Raw genomic sequence first — 24,945 nt, forward strand, 5'->3', positions numbered from 1 at the left:
TACTATCTATAGGGCTTGAGAACCTGAACTTTGGTGGCCTCATGCAAGTTCTGCCCTGCAGCTACCAGGGTTGAGCATGCCTCTGGTTTACAAATGTACTGGGTGTGCCATCCACCTCAGTCACCTCAGTTCATGTCTGAAGACCCAGCGGTCAAAGCACAGAGGTGAGAAATCTTAACTGAAGAAAACCTGTGCAGTGGACTTGGGTCTGACCATTGGTGCAACAAGGTTCTAAGTGGCAGATCCCCCAATCTCACAATTGATTTCATATACTCTGATACCAAGTCATTAAAATGGCGACACATTGACATCTGGAGATGGCCTCAAAGTGTTGTGGTCCCTTAGAGAGGCTGCTGCCACTTGCAGATGCACCTGGGATGGGTGGAAAAGATTTAGGTTGTGGTCTTGCTAACTAGATAATCTGGGACATCCCGCCCCCCAGTCTCTAGTGTGACAATTAAACCAAATGCTTCTCAATTGGATGAGATGTATAACACACAGAGATGGTGAGCATCTTCTGTGAAGTGGTCCTTGCACATGTAGGGAGGACTAGCTGGCAGGGATGTGTCCTCCCCACTCAGCCTGCCCATCTCTGTGATAGTAAAAGTGGCCTGTGTGGGGCACCATACTGCCTGAGAAAAGCATCTTTGTGTTGTGTCGTGTCCAAAGAGAGATGTGGCCATTTCTCTGTATCCTCTGGCCACCAAAGTGTGGTATTCAAGGTGTGAAGCCTTCCACTGGAGAACTAAAGGAAAGCCCGTGCCTCAAGGCTGCTTTCCTTGAGACTAGAATGGAAGGGTTGTAGGTAAGAAGACAGGCGGTTGACCAGATGTCCAGCCGGATGCCTACTAGGCTCCCACTCAGCAGCCAGCAAAATGGCATATGGAGAAGCTGAAGCAGGGCACTGTGCACTTTTATGTAGATGCAGTGTGGGAGGTGTAGCCTCTCTTCCAAGGAAGCCACAATCCTGGGGTGACAGTTGGATGCCAATTGGGTTGGTTCAGCCATGGGATTAAGCACAGCAGACTGCAGAGGCTGCCTGAAAGAACCAAAGGGACACTAGTGCAATACTCTTCTCAAGAGAGTCTAGATTAGCCAGAAGCCAGTGTTCAGCCAGGAGCCACAATCCAGATTCAGTGAGTGTCCTCTTGGAATAATCTTCCTCATCTGTCTCCATCACATACTTGTAGAAACTGATGCATAGACAGCAGAAATAGCTCAATGGAAGACACTCTCGAAGGGAGCACAATTGGTGGGGGGCCTCAAACAATGGGTATAACTTTCTCTGGTAGAGAAGGAAAAAGCACCAAGATTCGAAACACACTGTCAAGGAACCTGGGAAAAATCTAGGCAAAGAGAACTAGACCTGAGACGGTCTGGATGTACATCAGGAGGTGTGACAGGCACATCTTTCTGATGTCACGGTGCCTTCTGTGGACTGATAATGACTGGAAACAGGTTTCTGACTCCCCTTTGGAGAATCACTTCTACAAGGACTCAGTTTCGACTAACTCCTTCCTCCCCTGACCCCTGACCCCTGACACATTTCCTATCTCCTGGCTCTAAAATTCATGACATCTCTGCTGCCTTTGCCCTGACTCCAAAGCACCTTTGACTCCCATACCTGGGATCTGCTTTAGCCACAAACAACTCAGAAAGGTGTGTCGTCCAGGTCACTGGCTCATGGCCAACTTAGCATGGGTGATACAGGTGAAGAAGTGAGTGACCTTTTCAGGAAATGGAGAGGGCAGAAACAAGACTCTATTTGAAGAGTCTCTTGAGAAAACATACAGAAGGCTTCGAGTCAGAAGATCCTAAGGGAGCATTTAATTCCTGAGCACCACACAGGTGGGCCTGTGAGGGGGTCGCTTGTTCCTGAAGCAAACAGTGAAGACATTCAGAGGTGGTCAGGACCCATCTCTGCAGGTGCCCGCCGTTCTGCCTTAACACAGACCCTGGGACACACAGATTCATTTTTGGTGCAAAAGAACTAAGAAATGATCTACTTTCTTGGTGAGACTGCATTTGTCACACCAGTTTGCTAAGTGTGCCATCTAGTTAGCTTTCTCCCCAAGGGACAGACCAGCTGGTGATTGGAGAACATTATGATTTTATAGTAGGTCACAAGAGAATGTGCCTGCCTGGAAGATGCTTGCAGGATTTTGGGTGAAAATCCTGAGAGCTGGGATGTGCTTCCAGGAGTTCCCAGGGTGCCTTGTGTGGCTGTCCATGGTGCTGACTGCCCTCTGGTGCGATTCAGGTCCTGTGACTGCCACACAGCTTTCCCTGGGCTCAGTCAGCCCTTTCCTCTCTCCTTGTCTCCCTCTCGCCTCTCCTTCTCCACCCAACTCTGGTTCCTACTCTCACCTTTGCCCTCTCTCCTACCTCGATGAGACGTTATGAAATTCGCAGTAACACTGAAGAATCCAGCGACTCCCTAGTAGCTTTGGGTAGTGCATTCCGTCCATGATTGATCGTCAGCTCTGGAGATTCCCATCTTCAAGGGTTGGAAGGAGAACTCTGTGAGGTTTGCGCTTTCTGCTCACTATGTTTCCTCCCTGCCACTCCTGCCTCCGGCTTGTCCAGGAAACTTGTGTCTCTTTGGATGGACCTTGACAGCCACTTCTCTGCCAGACTCAAACATATGGTACTGGAAACTCTGAGACTCACGGGAGACTTTGCTGGTCATAACAGGTGGGCTCGGCTGGAGCTTCTCTATGCAAAATTCTCAAAGGGAATCGGGCAGGCAGACATAGGGAGTGACGTGGATTTTCCACCCCAGTTTTTCTTTGTTACACTGACTCTGACCAGCCTACAGATCCATTCTGAGTCTCGAAGCATTGTCTATAAATTAGGGACAATTGGGGCCACAAAGTGAGAGTCTAGACAGCATCAGCATGGTGCGCATTGCTCCTAACAGATTCCCCAACTTTGCTCTGAGAACTTCCCGGTTCAAGCTACTTGGATTCCAACACCTACAGGACCTTCTGGTGATGTATAAAAATAGCTGTCTTGAACCCCCATTGGACAGGAAGGTTCTTTGTGTAATTCAGTGTCTCTCTGACTATGGGTAGCTCATTGGCTGAGACCAGCTTCCAGCTAGTAGCATCCCTAGCCAGCATCTTCAATGCAGTGGAACTTGGCCTAATTACCCAGGGGGTGGTGGCCTCTTTCTGACCAAGAAGGAGTCCTCCATGTCTGCCTCTGTGCTGGCACCCGGTGACATTCACCTCATTTTTTTTGTGACATGCCAGAACAATGAAGTGGCAAGACTTCAGAGACTCTTGCACCTGCCCCCAGCAAAGAATGTCAATGTGCCATTGCTCCTCTCAACTCTTTCTAGTAAAAAGTTCAAGCTACTGAGGTCATGCTTGTCCCTGATAGACTGCCAACAAGGGCTGACATTGTCAAAATGTGGGGCACAGGCTTCTGCAGCCGCCTCAGGAGCCTGAGAAGAATTCTGGGAAATAAGCGTGGCTGGCATGGGGTCTCTGGAGCCCCGCCCTAGCACTGGGCATAGCTCATGTGGAAAAGCAGACGTGGGAAACGCACCATTGGTGTGCAAAAAGACTGGGACAAAAGCCAGCTCTGCTCCCCGATGACTGTGGGACCTGGAGACAGGGTCCTGCTAAGTCCTGGGCTGTCTGTAGAGCAAGCTAATGGAACTGATAACATCACAGTCCATTGTGAAGACAAATGAGACGCTGCCTGAAATATGCCTGACACCATGGTGCACACGGGAAGCCGCCATTACAATCACCATGGCTGCTCTTTGGCAAGGGCTGTGGTGGAACGTGACTAGGAGGTGTCACTCGATCTGTGGCCAGTGAAAGGGTGTGACCCTGGTCTCTGGAAGGGATACTTCCTTAAGAGTTCTTACAGTATTTTTAGATACCAGGCGACTGGAGGCTGGTGCCACGGTGCCTCTGCTGGAGTAGCAAGACTGGAAGCAGCCAGTGGAGTCTTTTATGGATCCAGCCACTTATGAAGGCTTCCCCTTGGCTCTCAGGAACTCTCCAGAACATGGCACTAGATAAGCTTCAGAGGTGACCTGCCCAAGGAACAGAAAGCTGGAGTATTTATTCCCTGACTCTTACCCATGTCCAGCTGAGAGTGGCTCCTGGAGAAGTTACCCTGTCTGGTCACTCTCATCCTGTCCCCGGATGGGCATGCATATCAAAAGACACTGACAGTAGCTACTGCTTAGTCCCAAGCCCCTATACGCAGATGAGGAAAACTGAGGCGCAGTGAAAGGTGAATATGCCCATATAAATCCACTAGCCCAGATAAGTCAAGTGACTGCATCCGGACCATCTGGGTGATCCCCTTTGCACTGAACTCCAGAGATTTTTTTCCCAACATGAAAACATCATCTTAGTCCTATGGAAATCCAAATATTTATTATGTCACAGAGAAGCCAAAGGGAGCGGCTAACTACCAGTTTTATTTTCAAATCTAAAAGACGCTAGGCAGACAGCATTGTGACCCATACAAAAGATGGGAAAAGAAAGGCAGTGGGAAGACCCAGGTCCCAACCACCTTTAGGATGCTTAGTATCCAGTTGACCATGTTGTAGTGGACAGCCACTTAAAGACAGAAGTGGCCTCCATTGGGCTCTCTGGACTCCTGAGAGTCAGCTGGATGTTTTCTTGCTGACTTAGAACCTTCTTCCACAGGGCTCTGTAGTCTTCCCCAGGAGCTCAACAGGAACATCCTATATCCAGGAGACTGGCTGACTCTCAGCCTGCTGCCCTCTGTGCCTGTTCCTGCAGCTGCTGTCTCTGTCCCTTTGAGACTCTGCAGTCCTCGCCTTATCTGAAATCACAGCTTCCTGTTCAACCCTCCTGCCTGGGCTCCAGACATGAGCAGCTGCTTACAGGACAAAGTAGACTCCTTTCAGCAGCACTGAGCTACAAAGTTCTCACTCTCTCCCTGTCCTTTGCAGTCTGGACTCCTGATGTCCAGGCTGGGATTCCATATCTCTGTCTCCTTGTTTTCAGTCTTCAGGGCAGCAGGCAAGGAGGCAGACCTGGCTGCTCAAAGGACTGTTGGGAAATGCTGGGGCCCCAGTGTATTCTGTGGGTCAGCCCAGCATGGCAGATTAACTTAGGTTCAGCCTTGTCCTGAGCTAGGCGGAGGGAGCCCTGCCATTGCTAACTGGTAGGCAATCCAGAGAAAACCCTGCATGCCATATGTCTGTTCCTTGAATGGGGCAGTCCCATTTTGAGGCACAGAGATGCCAAGAAAGAGAAGGGTGGCCCACAGAGTACCCATCCCAGTCACCTGTTGGCACAAATGTCAAGGCAGAGGCACATCCCCCGCAATACTGACTTCCTTCGCTGGGAACAGGCCCATTCTTTCCCTCTCTGCTTTGGCTTGCTGTGCAACCTCAGGAGGATCTGCCTTCTCTGGGCAGTCTTCTAGATCTTCCTTCCAGAAGGGGATTTACTGGAGGGACTTACAGAGGCTATGTAGTCTGAGTTGTCCAACAATTGCTGTCTTCTAGCAGAAAGGCTAAGGGTATGTTAACTGTTCAGTTCATAAGACTTGGTGCCAGCAGTCCCAGTCCAGCTTGTGACCTCCAGGTTTTCAGTCAACATTGGGATCCTGAAGAAACTGGTTCCAATAACAGCAAGGAAATGCCTCAGTGACAGGATAGGTGACCTTGCCGTGAGAGTGAGGCAAGCAGGCAAAAGGCAAAGGCTTCCTTCTTCCGTGTCCTTTCATGGGGGCTGCCCCCAAAGGTGTGGTTCAGATTTAGGGTGGATCTTCCCACCTCACGTGATCCAATCAGGAAAATACCTCGCAAGCTTGCCCAGCTACTCAGGCTTTATTGGTTCCAGACACTGTCCGAAGATTAGCCATCCCTAGGTCTGACAGCTCTGTCTACTTCTTCAGATGGAAGTGCGGTGTTCAGGGGCTGCTTCCGCCGACCCAACAACCTCTCCCTGGCCTTGCCTGTGACAGCCGCCATGCCAAACATGTCGGTGGACAAGTGCGTGGACCTCTGCACAGAGAAGGTAAGCTGGGGCTGTTTGCAGCACTCAGGGTGCAGGGACAGAGTGGCGTGAAGCCTAAGGAACAGGGTGTGGGGCTGGAGAAGTAGCAGTCACTCGGAGTGGATGGGGTCACCGATCGTGACCTGTGACAAAGCAGAGGAATGCGTTAGTTCATGGATTCAAGGCAGGGGAGCCACACAGGGTGACAGGAGTTGCCTGCCTGTGTCTAACAGTGAGGGAGTGTGAGATTGAGGATGCCTGAGGAAGCATAGTAAACACTCCTAGTTAGGTAATGTCATCAGCGGTGGCCCAGTGGGACCCAGGTGCATGCTACCTTTCTCTCTGCTGCTAAGCAGTTCCTATCAAATATCTTAGAAAGAAGCAAGAACTGTGGGAGCGGAGCTCACTGGATGTGATGTGTGGTTTTCACTCCTGAGTCTTCCTGGACCTATGACCAGAGGGAAAACTGGGCTGTGTTTGGTTTAGGAGCCAATCAGAAAGAGATAAATTGGCAAGCAGGGAGCAAAGGAGACAACCCAAGGCTTCTTTGGGTGTGCACACTTACATCCTTTTGGCTTAAAAGCACAGATTTGGGCCAACAAGATGCATCAAGGGTAAAGGCTTGCCACCAAGAATGAAGACCCGAGTTTGCTTCCCAAGACTCACATGGTGGAAGGAGAGACCTGGTTTCTCCACACGCTCACAGGACATGCACACAGACACACAGTCAATTGATAATTTATAGCACAGATTTAGACACAATCCCAAGATGTGGATTGTGTGGCACTGTCACACAAAAGACACGTGCAAGCTCGAAAGAGGCATGCCCCCTTGAGTCTCTCACAGGCTCCAGGGGAAAGTGTCAATACAGTGCTGACCCTCAACAAATCCCTTTTGCCAGAAAAGATGGCACCGACCCCAGGTTCACTCTCAGCAAGGGAAAGGAGCCAGGCAGAATTTACTACCAACACTAGCCATTCAGTGTCCCAGGGGCTGAGGCCCAGCACGCCCTGCATATACCTGGGTCCTAGGACACTCTAGGGTCTTTTTGAGCTGGCAAGGCTCTGCAGATGCCCTGCACATCCTCAGCTGTAGGTGACTTCTAATTCCTAGCTTGGTACTAATGCTGTGTAAGGTGTTGCTATGGTGACCACCGAGTGAAAGGAAAGGGTCCAGGTGTTCAATGCCTAGATAGTACTTTTCTGGAATGTCTTTACCTCATTGTGGAGCCAACAGATGGAGAGGGCTGGTGCATTGTATGGGTCTCCTCCCTTTGCTGCGTGGGAAAGTGTGGGAGTCCACTTCCCCACTGATCTTCCTGGTTATGGATACGGAGTTTATCCTTATTCCAAAGGAGTCAGATAAACAGTTAATCAGCACAAATACTGGAATGGAGGCAATCTGCCAGGGGGAATAGCTGCTGATGTCTGGGAAGGAGGATGGTTGGGCTGGACAAGGACCAGGTGACTCTTCCTCTCCTCTCATGCCTAGGAGTACCCCCTGGCAGCTCTCGCTGGCACCGCCTGCCACTGTGGGTTCCCCACTACCCGATTCCCCCTTCATGACCGGGAGGATGAGCAACTGTGTGCGCAGAAGTGCAGTGCTGAAGAGTTTGAGAGCTGCGGGACCCCCAGCTACTTCATCGTGTACCAGACGCAGGTCCAAGGTAAGCCAGGCTGTCCTTCCCAGATGTGCCCTAGCCAGACAGTTCCCTAAAGCCTGCAGTGAGGAAAGAGAATCGGTGAGAGGGCAGAGGGCTGGGCTGGTAAAGTTGCCTAGGCTTAGGCCTCCCAGGTGCAAGATAGAGGAAGTGTCTGAGGGGAGGTTCTAATGACCCTGTGTCTGTCCTCACCACTGGGGGCCCTTGGTGGCTCTTTATTGATGATGATGGTGATGACAGTCATGACGCAGTGTTGATATTGGTGATGACAGTCATGATGCAGTGATGATGATGATGATGACAGTCATGATGCAGTGTTGATGATGATGGTGATGACAGTCATGATGCAGTGTTGATGATGATGATGACAGTCATGATGCAGTGTTGATGATGATGATGACAGTCATGATGCAGTGTTGATGGTGATGGTTATGTGATATATTGATGGTAATGGTGTGGGTCATGATGGTGATAATGACTACATTTATGCTTGTTAGTTTCTGTCAACTTGACACAACCCTAGGTATGTCTGGGAAGAGGGGATCTCAGCTGAGGAATTCTCATCATCAGATTATATATAGGCAAGTCTGTGGGATGTTCCTTTTCTTATTAACTGGGGTGAGAGGCTCTAGCCCACTGTGGGTGGTACCACACCTGGGCAGATGACCATGGATTGTATAGGAAAGCCAACTGAGCAAGCCATGGAAAGCTAGTCATTAAATAGCTTTCCTCCATGGTTCCTGCCACTTCCCCTGTTTGAGTGCCTGCCTTAACTTCCCTCGGTGATCGGCTCTACTGGAACTTGAAAGCCAAATAAACCTTTCTTTGGTCAGTGTTTTATCACAGCAACAGAGAGGCAAACTAGGATAATGATAATAATGGCTGTAATACTGATGGTGGTGGTGATGGTAGTGACAGTGGTAGTAAATGATGGTGGAATGATGGTGATATTGGTAATGAAGGTGATGGTGGTGATGATCATGATGTGGTGTTGATTATGGTGCTGATGATAGTGATGAGGGCGATAAGGGTGCTGATGATAAAAATGGTGATGAGGTGGCATAATGAATTTGAGTCTTACTCCACACCAGGCTCAGTGCTAAGACCTTCCATCTCCTCGGCTATCCTGTTGGGTGGGAATCCTGATTATTCCTACTTCCCTGGGAAAGTGAAGCTCAGACTAGCTAAGGGGCTTACCTGCAGACAGACTATAAACCTTTATTCTTAGCTGGGGCATCTCAAAGAGAAGTTGGTGTGAGGTGAGGTACTCATGCCGGAACAGAGCCTAAGGAAATTCCGGGACTTTACACCAGCATGGATGCACTAATCATCCACTGTTCACCAGCCTCGGGCCAAGCCTCGTCTCATTCTGTGATGTAAAGACCTCAATTAGCTAGTGAACAGGGCTGTGCCCATTTTACAGATGGTAGAAGGTTAAGGAACTGGCCACAATCCTACATATAAAGCATGTGCCTTCAGAGATGACGCCAAAGACCATGCTAGAATCCTCAGCTCACAATGGGAAGACCATTACCAACCCCTCTGGAGTCTGAAGAGCAAACGGCACACCTCTGGGTAGACTACATCCAAGCAACAGTGCATAGGTGGACAGGCTGGACACTGCATGGCCGCCTGCGCTCTAGCGTGCCAGCACCCTAGAGGGAAGTGGCAGATGCCTGTTCGTGATCTGCATAAAAATCCTGTCCAAGTGACTGGCGACCCCTAGCAGGCAATCCTACTTGATCTGATGTTGAGTACGAGAACCTGGTGAGCAAGCTCTGCTTGTTTACAAGCCGCTGAGAAGGGATGTGTGTGCTGGTTTCTGGGATGCATCGGGCCCTGGCCTGGAGGACAGCGTCTTACATAGATTACTTGCACTGTGACTGTGAGTGGCTTTCCTGAGTCCCTGCTGGATACATCTCTGTGGTCATTCCCAGCTCCCCATCCCCAGACTGCCCAAACCACTCCAGCAGACCCTACACCCTAACAAGAGTTGTGCATCATAGATTCCGTAAACTGCCCAAACCTTGGTCCACTGTGGTTTTTCTTTGTTAAGCACTGCTGCACGAAAAGTCCTGATGTTCCCGGTGGGAGCTAAACAAGGAGCAGCTGTGTGTTGAGCAATGTAGCTGATCTTTACCATGCTGAGCCCTCCAGGGGTCAGACGGCGTGCTTGCTGTGGTGGCCACTCTACAAATGGGCGACTAAACACAGAAAGGTTGAGCAGTATGGTCGGAGCCACACAGGTAGAACAGGGCAGAGTTGGGATTCAGAGCCAGGCCATCGGGATCCCGGACTTCACTCCTGGCCTCGGCTTCCCACCTGACCTGCCGACACTTCACTCTGAGTCACCGGTTTGTTTCTATTCCCAAAGCCAGGAGAGTGTGGTCCAAAGAGGTAAAGCCCAGTGTAAAAGCTAGAGAGTTGGGTCTGATGATTCCAGGGCCTGAAAAACGCAGCCTGTAGCTCCCTCCTGACTTGGTTTATGGAGTTTCAGAACCAAATAGACAAAATAGATTTTAACACCAAGAAAAACGACCATTATCACAGAGCTGGCCTGTGACCTCCCAGGAAGGTTTTCGTGGAGAATTCTATATGGGGGAAATGAAGGAGTGGGTTCTATGTTCCATTTCCATGGTCAAGCTTTTATTATGAAAAAAATGTGTCAAACTTCAGGGAAGCGAAATATTGTACAGACAGAGGCTCCCACTTTCCCCTTGAGCTTTTTTACTGAGTTACACATCTCTCCACCCCTTGTCCCCAGGGCCATTCTGATGAAGTGTGGTCCCCAATCTGAGTCATTAATTACAATGCAACATTTGATTGGGACTTCTTAAAAGTCTCATTTCCATAGAGAGAGAGGCACCTTTTAAGTGGAGTGGTCCATGATCACTTGACAACCCTTGACCCTCTAGGACCAAAAGAAACCAGAGAACCTTTTGGCTTGGTAGCAGCTGCAGTGGGTGGGGCGGGGTCTCCTGTAGGTGGGACTCTTCGTCTCATCAAGTTGAGAGTCAGTTGAGCCACTGCAATAACTCACTGTGAGAGACTTGCTGTGCTGGGGGTCAGCTGAGAATGGAGAAGAGGTTTGTCCTCCTGCCGGACGTCTGTCTGTCCTCACTATACGATCAGTACATCAGTGTCCCTCTTCTTCCATATGTGACGTTGTCTCCAGGGACACTGTGCTGACCCCTGACCCCTGTCTGTCTGTCCTCCTGCAGACAATCGCTGCATGGACCGAAGGTTCCTCCCAGCCAAGTCTAAGAAGCTCATCGCGCTCGCCAGCTTCCCCGGTGCCGGCAACACATGGGCTCGCCATCTCATCGAGCTGGCTACTGGCTTTTACACGGGCAGCTACTACTTCGATGGCTCTCTGTACAACAAAGGTGAGGGGTGGAGGGCGAGGGGGATATCCTGCACCCCAAAGCATGCCTGGGCTAATTGTCCTCCCTTTTACATTTGCTGCACACATCCGGTGTGTTCTGCAGCTCTGAGCCCATGTCTTGGAACAATTTTCTGGTGGCTCCTTAGAGCCTGAGGGCCACATACCTGAGGGTCATATGTTCCCCAAATACGTAGGTAACTGGTGACTCTGAAAAGGTAATATTTAAATATGCCGTATTTGTGTAATGGTGTACTGGGTGCTTAGAAAAGAGGGGTGCAGAAGGGGGGCCTCTGGTGGTGGAATTCAGCAATTCCCTGTGACTTACTGACGAGTGAACAACATTCCCCCGGAAACTGTCTTCCCAAAGCTCCTTTCTAGTCATAAAATTCTTCTGGAATATGTTCTGCTAAATGGAACCACCCCACCCCACCCCACCCTGTCTATGGACCAAATCCCCAGGGGACAAAAATTTAGACTCTAGAGTAAGTATTTCTAGACAATCGTGGCGCATCTTGTCGGTGTTTATTTTTAATCTCCACAAATATGGAGCTAGTTTGATGCCATGGTGACATCAGAGACAGCATCTCAGGTCTCCCAAGAAGGGGGTGACTTTCCACACTGTCGCTGCTGATGACATCATGAGGCCTTGTTTGGGGGATTGGGACGTTTTCGTTACCGTTTTGTTGGTTTTGGTTTCTGGAGATAGGGTCCACAGTACAGCCAGGATGTCTTCACGGCATCTGGAGGCAATGCCAATCCGCCTGCCACACCTCCCGAGCGTGGGGGCTGCCACTACTGATGCCGTCTTTCCGAGGACCTGTTTTCTCCTCTGAGAGTCATTTCGGTTCTTGAATGCCACCCGTTGCTGGGCCTGTGGTAAAATGGATTTCAGTGAAGATAAAATGGAGCCACAGGTGGGAAGCCCTCATCCGGGCTGCACAAAGTCCCACCAATGGGGCGTGTGGCATGGGATTCATAGCTGGGGTTGTGTGCCGTGAACTTCCCGTACTCTCTCCAATGTCCCACACCCTCATTCCTCAGTGCCCTCAGGACACTGTGCCTCGGAGAACCTCATAAACTGTTGATAAAGATCTGCCCACAGGGGCTGGAGAGATGGATCAGTGGTTAAGGTCACTGACTGATTGAACTCAGAGGTCCTGAGTTCAATTCCCAGCAACCACATGGTGGCTCACAGCCATCTATAATGAGATCTGGTGCCCTCTTCTGGCATGCAGGCTTACATACAGACAAAACACTGTATACATAATAATAAATAAATCTTTAAAAATTTCTGGTCGCAGATATGAGCCAGCCCAAATTTGCAAGATTGGTCTAATCCCAGGGCTTGGCCCCAGGGTGAAGCAGAATTGAGGAAAGGGCATTCCATTACTGCCTCTTCTGCCCAGAGGCTCTGTGAGGGTGGCCACAGCTCTCTGGTGACATGCCATCCCTGACCTCCATCCACCGCAAAAGCTATACATAAGTCTTTATACATGTGGGTCACGCAGGAAGACACCGCACCCCATGGCCTGGCAAAGTCCCATGACCTCTCAGCCCAGGATTTGCTGTGGCTTATGTTAATTTCTGTGACAAATCTGTTTTGGCTCATCCAGTCCATCATTACAGGGGGTGGGGAGCAGCTGTGTCCCCGGGGAGAAATCCTCTACCGCGCTGGTGGATTAGAAGGGCTACCCCGGCCACCTTAGCCCCTTTAACCGGAGTCCTGCTCTGTGTCTCGCCAGTTTCCCATAAAGGCTGTGTGAAGAAGAGGCAGATGAGAAACTGAGGCCGGGATGGGACTCAGTGTTGTGGACACTCACTGTCCTAGAAACAGCATGAAGGCCACCCTTGACCTTCAAGATTTCCCCAGTGCCCCAACCCTCAGAGCGGGGGAGTCCTGCGGGGGGAGGGGGACAGACACCAGGTTTGGTGCCTCTGACTGTATCATGTGACTCCCTGACCCTCTCTAGCTCCGTGTCCTCACCCACCCATCCTAGGATGTTCACTCTCACTCCCTGCCCGCCACCCCGCCCCCCGACTTTGGTACCTGCGGCCCCTGCCATTTCTGGTCTTCAGCAAGCCGTTTCCTCCTTGACCCTCAGTTCTCGGATTCAGCACCCCTACCCAGGCCTTCCCACATGTCACAGCTCATGAACTGGCCTGGGCCATGTCTGTCCCTCAGAGGGTAGAGGTGTAGCCAGGTCCCTCCCCGGCCTGCTCTTGTTCTACTGCACTGACAGCAGCTGTGACCTTCAGTCCCTGTGGCGTCGTTTCACTCTCAGAAGCCGTAAGGCTCTGCTCGGCTTCTATCTTGATGTCCGGTAACTCGGGTGCTCAGAATACACACAGGAAGGAATGCGTGAATCAAGAGAGTGAGGAATCCTGAGGTGGTGCACAAGGGGGTGGCGCATGCTTCCTGCCTCCCCGGGCCCCCCCTCCGGCTTCTCACTTCTCACCTGGGCTTGGGGGCAGGGTTCAAAGGTGAGCGAGACCACTGGCGAAGTGGGCGGACCATCTGCATCAAGACCCACGAGAGTGGCCAGAAGGAGATCGAGGCCTTCGACGCAGCTATCCTGCTCATCCGCAACCCCTACAAGGCCCTCATGGCCGAGTTCAACCGCAAGTATGGAGGCCACATAGGCTTCGCTGCCCATGCCCACTGGAAAGGCAAAGGTACAGGAGGGAGAGCCTGGGGCGGTGTGGGGTGCAGGGCGGGCTAGCATGGGGTGACAACAGGAGGGCCTAGAGCAGTGTGGGGTGGCCAGCATGGGGTGACAGGAGACAGGGCCCCAGATGGTTTGGGGTGCAGGGTGACCAACAGGAATCTCTTCAGAGGGACGCAGAGCTTGTGCAAGGCTGCATCTCTGGGTGGCTGAGGCACCACAGGGCCACACCCAGTAATGGGGCCACTAGCCCTTACACTTTCATGAACAGCTCTAATATTCTGGATTAGAGGATGGGATCACAGTGGGTTGCAAGAGGCTGGAAGGCACACTTTCTCTACTCAGCAGCTATGCTTCTCATCATGGTGACAGCAACACTGCTGGTGGCATCCAGATGGCCACAAGTTTGTGGGTTCTCTTTTGGGTGCCACATGGCCTGTGTCCAGGCCCTGTGTGGTGGTGAGACCCCTTCAGTGGTGTGACCATTATCAGTGAATCCATGCAACAGCTCCAACCCACAAGGTTCAGAGGGCTTGGTGACCTGCAGGTATCACCCCGCTGGGCAGCAAGCATGACCCAAGGCGAAGTGGGTTTGACAGCTCTTCCTGGGCTACAGATATGTGAGAGGCCTGTGCCAGTAAGCAGGGCCAGACTGGAACACAGATGCGGCTTCTGCACTGAAAACCCTGGTTCTCCCTTTACTAATAGGGAAACTGAGGCCCAGAGAGGTAAAAACCACCAAGGTCACTGGATACCCAGTGGCCAAGCCAGCCAGCTCTCCTCTTCCCAGGCCTTCTGAGGTCTGAGAGAAGTGGGGTGTGGGGAGTATGGCCACCACCTCATCGCTGAGCCACCCCTGTGTCGTCAAACCCTCCAGGAACTGGGGAGAAAGTGGTTCCTGGGGCAGGACAAATGGAGCTTGGTTAGCATCCCAAGTGCTGCTGAGCTGGGATTCTAACCCAGGCATTGATTCACACACACACACACACACACACACACACACACACACACACACACACACACACACACACACACACACACTGCTCAGCCTCCACATCCAGAGACACTCACTCCCCCAGCAACCACCTCATGGCCTGTTTCCTTTTTAAAGACACCTGGGCCCTCAGAGTCAATGCTGAGTCAGGGCAGGCTGAACCAACAGAGGGCGCACATGGGGATTTGGTCCAGGTTCATCTCCTACTGGAGCCAGATTGGCTCCATCAGCTCCTCCCAGGTCAAGAGTTTAGGAGGAGACAGCTCCCCTGAGAACAGAGTCCTCACTCTCCACCCTACCCACCCACCCAGTCCTCTCCTTTGACACCCTAGGTACCAGGACAACTGGGGGACTCAGTAATGCCAGTTACCAGGCTCCGCCCCAGACCTGCCCAACCAGAAACCTTGCATTTTCACCAGCGTTGGTGGACCTTCCTGTTATACACTCTAACTTATTGTCACTGCCTTAAACCGGCACAAGTGTCACCTGGGATATTTCAGAGTCTGTGTCCAGCCAGATTTCTCAGGGTCTCCGATGCTCACACTAGTTTTGAGGGCTGCTCTGGGACACCCTTGATGTACAGGGGGAGGGGAACCTGGGAGGGGAGGCCCCACAGCCGCTGAGTCCAGTCACAGTGGCTCTGCTCCCCTCCTGATTAGACTGAGATAAGTCTCCCCACCCCCCAACTTTGGTTCCATAACATTAATTTTACAACCCCTCTGGAGCTGGACCGAGGCAAAATTTTATGTGATATGATTACACAAGGTGAATTGTCCTGGATCTGTTTAATGAAACAGATCCTGTGTTTAATGATTCCATGGGGAACTGGCACCGAGAAACCATTAATCAGGGCCTGGTTCCTCCTGACAAGAAGAAGCAGGAGACCTCCATGCTGTGTGCAGCCAGGCATACCTCTATGGCCTTGGCTCCCTGGGGTGCCTTTGTTCTGGATTTGTGGGTGCTGATCAATTACCAGGAGCCCTGAGCTAGGGGAGGGCTTCTGTTTCCATTTCTATTCATCTTCGCAATGGAGTCCTTAAGGAGCTTTGAGAGGTGTGTGGGCAAACATCTGATATGGAGGAGCTCAGAACAGCTCAGGGTACTGCTAAGCTTTGGGAGGGAAACGTGGGCCGGCAGGATGGGGTGCATGGGGCATCACACACATCAGCAAGGCAGCATTTAGTCTTCTGCACCTGGTACCTCGTCGGGATCTTTGCAAAGCTTATTATCCTAAGAGGTCAGGGATGCCACTGAAGAAGAGCAAACAGCACCTCCAAGGTCACCCAGTGCAGTGGAGAAGAGCAGGGTTTCCAGCCCCAGCCACACCTGGCTGGAAAGTCATCCATGGACAGCCCCTGTGTCTCAGCCAGCAGCCAGAGGTAAAGGACACAGCAGGTAGAAATAGAAGCCGCTCCCTCAGAATGAGAGGTACAGGTGGTGGAATCGGAAGACACACCAGGCAAGTGTCTTCAAGATGGTCACACAAGGTCACCCCTGGAGTCTAGACTTGTGTGGCGCTGGATGACAAGGGCCAGCCTCACCTGGGTTTCTCCTGGGACAATAGTAGCGGTCCTGAGTCACTAAGGATGCTGAGGGGTAGCTCAGAAATGGGGAGAGACTGACAAAGGAGCCCCTGAGCCTGCTTAAGGTTTCATCCAGATACATCTGGTCCTAGCCCATTATAACAGTGCGGGCCCAATTAGTCAGCTGCCTTGTGAATAATCTATTTTAAGAATAAAAAATAACCTGTCGCCAGCATAAATATTTCTCAAGTAACCATGGGGTTCCAAGAGGGGACCAGGAGAGAGGCATCTCAGGACAGCTCCGATGAGTTCTGCGTGTTCTGTCAAGAAAAGCAGCCTTTTATCACGGTGCAATTTAGCAGTTGGAATTTCAATTTAGATCAGCCGCGGTTCCCCCTATCTCCTGCTGGGTACCAGGCTGTGGGAGGAATCGGGGGCGAGGCTGCTGGTGTCTGGAGAGGATCTGGGCCAGAGTGAGGCAGGCTGGGTTGGATGGCGTTTCCCAGCTGTGTGACCTTGACCAAGTCATTTCACCCGTCTGAGTCGTGGGCTCCTTCCTGGTGACAAGGTGCGGAACAGTCTTTTCCTTTTGGAGTATCAAGGAGAACTAAGTGAGACAGTAGGAATCTGTCACCCAGAGAAGGGTTAGAATGTGGGAGGATTTTAAGGTCCCCAGCCTAACTTGAGAGACTCACTGGTCTGTGGCGCACTGCATGTTCTGGAATGGGTACCGTGCCATCAAACATTGCCCCTTCAGTACCTCCTTGGGATTCTCCAGATGAGCTGGGGCTGATGCTGTTCCTATCATTCCAGTGTCCAGTGCCCACCTTGGCCGGTCTCCTGGCTTCCCTCCCACCTGAGCCTCGGCAGCTCTCCTTGAGATTTGCTTGTTGTACAACTACCCCAGGAGTGTTCTGTGTAACCTACCTCTCAAGTCAGGCAACCCCAAAGGCACCCTCCCAGTCGGGTGACTTTCTATCGCATGGCCAGATGCTGATGAGCCCCCCCAGAGAGACAGTTCGTGACGGTTTGAACAGAGTAGAGAGACCACATGAACAAGGTTAACGATCCTGTTTAAACCACCCCCACAGGCTCAGACAGCGGTGTAGACATGCGTAAGCAGGGTGACCACATAGCAATGACTCACTGTGTGGTCAGGAGGAATAATTGGGCCTGCAGAGCCCACAGGAGGCCCCTGCCTGAGCCGAGGGAGCCAATTGAAGGACTTCTTGAGCCACAGCAAGGACAACAGTAGCCATGCTTATCGGACAACTGCAGGGCTCAGGCCAGCGTGCTGAGAGTCTGTCCCCACCCCTGGCGTACACACACATACCCGTCATCCCCAGGGCCCAGGTCAGCAAGTTGACAGTCCATCCCCACCCCTCAGCCCACCCCATGCTCTGGCCACACTCTGTACACAGCCCACCACTGCCTGTGATCATGCTGCCATTGCATACAACACCTTGGTAACAAAGGACCCACACAGTGCAGCCAGGGTCTCCCATGCTCTGTCACTCATTCTGTATGACCTTGAACAATCACTTGCCCACTCTCTGCCTCAGTCTCCTCTTCTGATAAATGATGACCACGATGACACAGAGTTTCAAGGATAGAGTGGAGCCAACTCCTGCCTACATCCACATAGTGAGAACACAATTACAACCCAGCAGCACACCTTTATAATTACCATATTAATAGGAATTACAAACTATGGCATGAACATTACATAAATTATATGTAATATGAATCTATTATATAAAGCCAGGTGTGGTGGTTCACACAGAGAAATACTGTCCTCAGAAAACAAAACAACAAAAACATCTCTTATATAAAGTTTATATAATTTGCAGAGTGTAGTGTCTTGGAGGGAGTAGGCAGTCCCTGGACACAAAATGGAATCTTTCCTGTGATGTCTTTTTCTTTCAGTTGATGAAATCATATAGTTGTCTTTTTTGGTTTGGTTTGGTTTGGTTTTTCCAGATAGGGTTTCTCTGTGTAACTTTGGAGCCTGTCCTGGAACTCACTCTGTAGACCAGGTTGGCCTTGAATTCAGAGATCCACCTGCCTCTGCCTCCCAAGTACTGGGATTAATGGCATGCACCACCACACCCAGCTTAGAAAACAATTTTTATGAGTACTCTATCTGCATGTATGACTTTTTGCCAGAAGAGGGCACCAGATCTCATTGTAGATGGATGTGAGCCACCATGTGGTTGCTAGGAATTGAACTCAGGACCTCTGGAAGAGCAAGTGCTCTTAACAGCTGAGCCATCGCATCAGCCCCGAAAACAATTTTAATGAGGTAATTTTAAAAGAAAGTTCAGGAGGCTATAATATAAAACATTGAAAATGTGGTATCTTACCTATCCAAACATTATAAATACAGGTAAAGTATATTAACAGTTCTTGTTCACTTAAGCAAATTTAAATTATCTGTTAAAGAGTTAGGTCACTATATCAAGTAACTTGAAGTGTTTTTCTTTTATGTGTGTGTGGTTTTTGTTGTAATTGTTGGAAAAGCATTTCTTTTTATCATAGTCTTTACCAGACACCAAAAGTATAAGGCATACAGAGTCAGACAGAGATTGGCACTCATGACTTTATTATTCTTTTTAATTAGAAACAGAGTTGAATAATTCTGGTGATTTTTTAAACTATGGTGTAACACATTAAGATGATCTGTAAACTCAAAGATGTCTATGCAAACCTCAAAGTAAGTTTTTAAAATGACAACTAAAAAAACATACATTTAGGGTTTTCTCTTACATTGGCCTTGCCAAGATGTGGATATTGAAACCCTGATTGTTCATTCACTTCTAAAGAGTCACAGGTGCTCAAAAATATCCTTTAGCCCAGTAGAGGTGGTGAGCGCCTTGAATCCCAGCCCTCAGGAGGCAGAGGCAGGCAGATCTCTGTGAGTTCGAGGCCAGCCTGGTCTACAGAGTGAGTTCCAGGACAGTGACACAGAAAACCCCTGTCTCGAAAAGCAAACAAAAACGTTCGTGAAATGTTGGTGTGCACATAAACACTCACTTGTAAACAAGAAATACCTAAAGCACAGATATGAGTGAGCCTGTTAATCTATGGGAAAGAGTTCAGTGTGGCAGCGGTGGTAATAGTCCTTGGGAAAACATGCTAGAGTCGGAGCAATGGTTACTTTATACCCTCAAGGGACAGGGGACCTGTTGTAAACCAGAAGGGGATAAGGATCATCAGGAGATGGCATCTTCATCAGAATTGTATCTTGCTCTTAAACGCAGATTCATTTCATTTTTTCCATCTAAAAACTCATGTTAGTTGTCCCAAAGAAAGACTGGGGACCATTAAAAGAGCCGAGTGTAAGGGGGAACTCACAAAAAGGAGATTTGGTCAATGTAGCCACACGGGGAAGGGGGACAAAATCATCCAGCAACCCCCTCATCTTTGTCTTCAGGGACCTGAAGTGAGATCAGAGTTTAGAAGGCAGGGTTATGCAACACTGATCAGTCCTGGTCGAGGTGGAATCATCGCCCGGGCTTCAGTCTTGTCCTCTAAGGTAGTTGAGCTAGAACCGTTTAAAATCTCTTTCAGGGAGACAAGGTCCCCCTCCAGCTGGCTGCCTTCCCTCTCCCAGCATGAGATTCCTGGGGGAACTCCTATATCCTGAGGGTCCATCGCTTCAACAGTCTGATAGTCGAACTGAGACACACACGTGTCTCTTGGCAATACCTTCATGTCTGTCAGGGGATCAGTTTTTAGGATGATGTTCCCCAGATAAGCCACGAGCTACTACATCTGACCCAGGAGCAGAGCTGGCTGGATCTGGGAAATGCCTCCTGTTGGTGTCAGTGGTGCTCAGACATCTAAAGAGTTTCTTGTTAGATAAAAGGGACGCAGAACCCTGTATGTAGGACGGTCAGCAGGTCAGGAGAGCGAACAGGGAAACTCCCCAAGATGCTTGAAGATGTCGGCATAAATCCCCAGGAATGCTGGAGAGGGGACATGGACAGATTTGTTCGGTTATCTTTAATAGCCTGAGGGGTTCCCCTAAACTAAGGCCAAGCTGATATATGGGGGTTTTAAAGCTGGAAGGAATTTTAGAGCTGGCTGATACTCTTTAATGTAAGTGTGAGAGTTAAAGGAAAACAAGCTGCTTTTTTTAAAAAAGGGTAACCAGGAGGCAGCAAAGAAGCAGGCCAGAGAGGACAGAGAAAAGAGGAGGGGGGAGAGGAAGAGTGATCTTAGAACTTACCTTTATTCTGTCATAAACCTCCCAAAATTTTTCATTAAGTTTTTATCTTACCACCTAATTTAACCCACGTGGCTTTAAGAGCTCTGTTGTAAATCACCAATTTGATCAGTCTGGGGAGAAGATCATTTTACATCTTAGTTGAAGCCTGCTTGTGTTTTTTTGTTTTTGTTTTTGTTTTTTTTGTTGTTGTTGTTTTTTTTTTTGCCTAGGACTTTATTGCCCCACTACTTTGGAGGTGGTAACTGTCTGGGTTATCTTTAGTTTTTTTCCAAACACTTGCAAGTTAGTTAGCAATTATCACTCCCAGAGCCAGATGGCCGTTTACCTCCAGGCAGTTCCTCCTGTTTGGAAACCTTGCCCGTGCTTGTATATATTTTTTCTCTTTCTTTTTCCTGTTCTCCTGAAAACTCCCCTCTGTGCTAGCTAGGGGATACGTGGTGGGGTTTGGTCAGTTCTATACGCTGCTTTTGGCATCGCCTTTTTCCATCTTCTCTTGCTGGGTCTTTGGTTTTCCTTACATGTTTGCACAAACACGAGGGAGCTCAAGACACTGGGTGAACAAACCCACACAAGTGTCTTCCCAGATGGAGGAGACGATGAAGCATCTTCTGACCCCAGAATGGGGCATGTCAGGCCATTGCACAGTGAGGCATCCCCCCCTGACACCGCCACACTTTGGGGTGGTTTGGGGTGGGAGGGAACAAGTACCTCTTGTTTTCAGCATCTTTATCGTCAGATGATCATAAAATTCCTAAGCTAAAGGTTTGACAAGGTCACAGGAGAAGCAGAAGAAAAAAAAAAAAAAGAAAAGCAGAATTAAGCATTTGGGGAGCGGCAAGAAGCAAAGGTCAGATGTCAGGAAGCAAAGGTCAAGTGCTAGTAAGTAAAAAAGTTTCAAAGACAAGGAAAACCAAGACAAAGCAGAACCCAAAATGCCTTCAAAGTCCCTGAAACAAACAAAATACTGAAAACAAGTGAAATAACAGAATCTTTAGAGTTCTAGATGCAAAGCAAGCAAACCAAACCAAATGGTACAACAAAGTGCTTTCAAACAAACTGATAACCCTAAAACAAATACTTTGAAAGCAGAAGGAAAGATTCCTATCAAAGGACTTCTGTTAGCCAGCTCAGGATAGACAAATAGACTCTCCACAAATCCAAGGGACTTTCTGAGCCCTGGCAAAGGCTCACCAACGATCCCCCTGAGGAAATAACACCAGATGGCGGCATTCAGTGAACCCATGCAGGTACCTGGCATCCATTCAAGCCATTCCTCCCTCAAAAAATGAAAGTTTTTAGAAGCCCACACGCGTCATTATATCTGTCCACACACACACACACACACACACACACACACAGAGAGAGAGAGAGAGAGAGAGAGAGAGAGAGAGAGAGAGAGAGAGAGAGAGAGAGAGAGAGAGATAATTTACTTGGGAACCCTTTTGAGTGACCATGGCCAGGAAACACAGGTTTAGGTTACTTCAGATTCCATGTTCCAATGTAGGTGCAGTTTCATGAACTTTTTGTAGTTTTACAAGACAAATAATGTCATAAACCAAGGCAAATTTAAAATGCATTAGCAGGTACATCAGAGAGACAGGTACAGCAAGATGGGGGGAGCTTTTCTATAGTCCTAAGAAGCTGGGAGAAGTCTTAGCATTTGGATGGATGGAAGCTAGTGATCTACTAAGTTAATAGATTCCAAAGGCTTTCTATCCACTAGTCAGGGGATGTTAGTTCTGACACAGAGGCAGGCAAGGAATGGGGGTTTCAAAGGGCTAGAACTAGCCCAGGGTAAGGTAATTTGCCCCTGGACATGCAACATCCCAACCTCTCCATGGTATAGCTTCTCTCCAAGAGTTCTGGTTCCCAAGATCAAATCTGGAGCCTCCAGCATTCTAAGCAAGCAAGCGTCTACTTCCCAGCCCTTCCTGTATAATGCTGCATCTCTTATGTCCATACCTTCAAGTATTGGTAGTATATATTTATATGCTGTGTTTTTTTGTTTGTTTGTTTGTTTGTTTGTTTTTGTATATAGGGTTGTGCCTGGATTGATCCGAGCACCAGTCAGGTATGTGTTATCTGCCCATCTGGTGCTGTGCTGACCCCCTGCTATCTCCACAGAGTGGCCTGAGTTCGTGAGGAACTATGCTCCGTGGTGGGCCACGCACACACTGGACTGGCTCAAGTTTGGCAAGACGGTACTGGTGGTGCACTTCGAGGATCTAAAGCAGGACCTCTTTGCACAGCTGGGCCGGATGGTCAGCCTGCTGGGCGTGGCGGTCAGGGAAGACCGGCTACTGTGTGTGGAGAGCCAGAAGGATGGCAACTTCAAGCGCTCGGGGCTCCGCAAGCTGGAGTACGACCCGTACACGGCTGAGATGCGCAGGACCATCGCCACCTACATCAGGATGGTGGACTCGGCGCTGCGCAGTCGCAACCTTACCGGGGTGCCCGATGCCTACGGCCCAAGATGATGGATGGCCAGGGAGGGATCCAGCATCCCCCGTGGCTCCAAAGAGCTGGCTTCCCTCTGGCATGATGACAACCCCAGGCTTCTGCCTGTTTTCAGAGAGGCTCCTCCAAGGCTTGGGGAGGAGACATCCAGGCACCTTCCCCTGGCTGCCTGGTTTGGGGAGTCCCTGTGCCTGCTGTTGAGGGGAAAGGAGAGACATTTACCATGGAGATGGCAGTGGTTGTACGGTTCTGGATATGACAGCTGATGGACATTTATACACAGTGACCCTGCAGCTGACTGTGTGGGCCCCTGTATCTTCCCCTGAGCAAGCACTGGCTTTCTGATCTCTCTCAGGCCACTGCTGTGTGACAGACAGATGGCTGGGACCTGTCTCTGTGGCCTTAGGAGTGTGACTTCTGAGGTGGTGCCTTGGCACCACCGTGGAAGCTGCCCCCAGGCTAAACCACATGTGAGATCCAAGCTGGGTGCTGTTCTGTCTCTAGGGCTGGAATTCTGTCCTTTCTACCCATGCGGTGTCTTGGGGTGGGGGTGACTTTGGGTTTCTTGATCCTTCTTCCAAAGTCCCTTAGGTACCAAAAACCAACCCAACAGGTTGGCCTTGTGCCACATACGGAGCCCCAATGACTCATCTTTTTAGGGTGGGGTCCAGCATGTCTATCTTACACTGCCCTCCTGAGCCCTTAACCAGGGAGTCCTTTACTACCCAGGGGAGGGAACGAAAAGTGCTCCAACTCAGAAGGAGCCACACTCAAAATCCCCCTACCTGCCAAGACATCAGCCCCCTTCCCTTGCCCAACAGAGCCAGTTCCCCCGGGAACTCCTTAGAAACGGGATAATGAATGGCTCTCCATCGCACCACTGTTCTCTCGAGGCTGAGACACCAAACCAAAGGATTTCTGACTTGAGTCACCGATCATGTTTTCAGAAGCTTGCATCCAGGGTCCCATCTTCCCACCTTGGATCCCTGTGGCTTCCCCTCCAGCCTACCATTCCCATCGCATAGACACAAAAGCCATAGTCACAACCCCCTCGCTCTTCTGTCCAGAGCAGCCCCCGCAACCTTGGTGGGAGGGCCAGGCAAACAAACACTCGTTCCCACCTAGCCAAGGAACCCTGGAGAAGGTTCATGAAAAGAGATTCTATTTTTTTAAGAGGAATATGACCAAGACATTCTGCCCCTTGGACACTGGCTGCGCAAAAAGAAGGGCCAGAAACTGTACCTGATTCCCTTCTCCGATGCCCTCATCCGGAGGGTGCGGACCACCCCAGGGCTCAGCCAGGGGGCTCTGAATGTATTTTGTATGGTGTTTCTTCCCCCCAGGCTGATTTCTAGTTTTCTTTCACTGGGTAGTAGATGATCGGGTCTCCCCTCCTGTGAGGAGGTCAGTTCTCTCTGGGTCCAGAACCCGGGCCGGTTCCTTGCTCGTGGCCACCTCTGGTCACGAACTTCCAGTCCCAAGATTCCTCAGGTCAACACTATCATTAAAAAGAGTTTTGTTGCTAATTCTACCAAGTGGCCCTGTTGTAGATGGTGAGTTATCAAAGGGGGTGTTTTCTTGGTGTGTGTCTCACACACACACACACACACACACACACACACACACACACACAGAGAGAGAGAGAGAGAGAGAGAGAGAGAGAGAGAGAGAGAGAGAGAGAGAGAGAGAGAGAGAGAGAGAGAAAGAGAGAGAGAGAGAGAGAGAGAGGAGAATGTCCAGGGGAGGACTACTGAGGTATGGAATTCTCTGGGTTTATGCACAGATGTGGAAGAGGGCATCCATGGGAGGTATTTCTTCTGTGTATGTGAGTGACAGAGACCCCGTGTGACTAGGGAAGCCAGTGACAATGTAGAGACACAGGGAAGTCTCTCTGACACCCAGGGGTCCTGTGGTTGCCCTTGTGGTTTCCAAACCTCTACCCTGGCTTCTCACACACCAGACTGCAGCTCTGTGGGGAAAGCTGTGGCCGGAGACTTTCCCAGCCAGAGGGAGAAAGGGCTTCAGTGTTGCTT

The 24,945-nt window shown here is 50.1% G+C and overlaps 1 protein-coding gene across 5 annotated transcripts in view; it reads left to right on the top strand.

Annotated features, from left to right (window-relative positions):
- Wscd2 (WSC domain containing 2) overlaps window positions 1-24,443 on the top strand; it is an 81,731-nt gene extending 57,288 nt beyond the window's left edge. For 4 of the 5 annotated variants that reach the window (XM_040731257.1, XM_005078924.4, XM_040731258.1 and 1 more), the window contains 5 exons: window positions 5,899-6,020; window positions 7,491-7,665; window positions 10,881-11,045; window positions 13,517-13,717; window positions 22,580-24,443. In XM_040731257.1, coding sequence (XP_040587191.1) covers window positions 5,899-6,020; window positions 7,491-7,665; window positions 10,881-11,045; window positions 13,517-13,717; window positions 22,580-22,932 — 1,016 coding nt within the window. In that variant the 3' untranslated portion in view covers window positions 22,933-24,443. Of the gene's footprint in view, window positions 1-5,898; window positions 6,021-7,490; window positions 7,666-10,880; window positions 11,046-13,516; window positions 13,718-22,493 lie in introns of all 5 variants that reach the window. The other variant, XM_013119791.3, reaches the window with a different exon arrangement.
- The last annotated feature ends 502 nt before the right edge of the window (window positions 24,444-24,945 follow it).

This window comes from Mesocricetus auratus, unplaced genomic scaffold, assembly GCF_017639785.1.
Source record: "Mesocricetus auratus isolate SY011 unplaced genomic scaffold, BCM_Maur_2.0 Super-Scaffold_100025, whole genome shotgun sequence".
NCBI classification, from domain to species: Eukaryota; Metazoa; Chordata; class Mammalia; order Rodentia; family Cricetidae; genus Mesocricetus; species Mesocricetus auratus.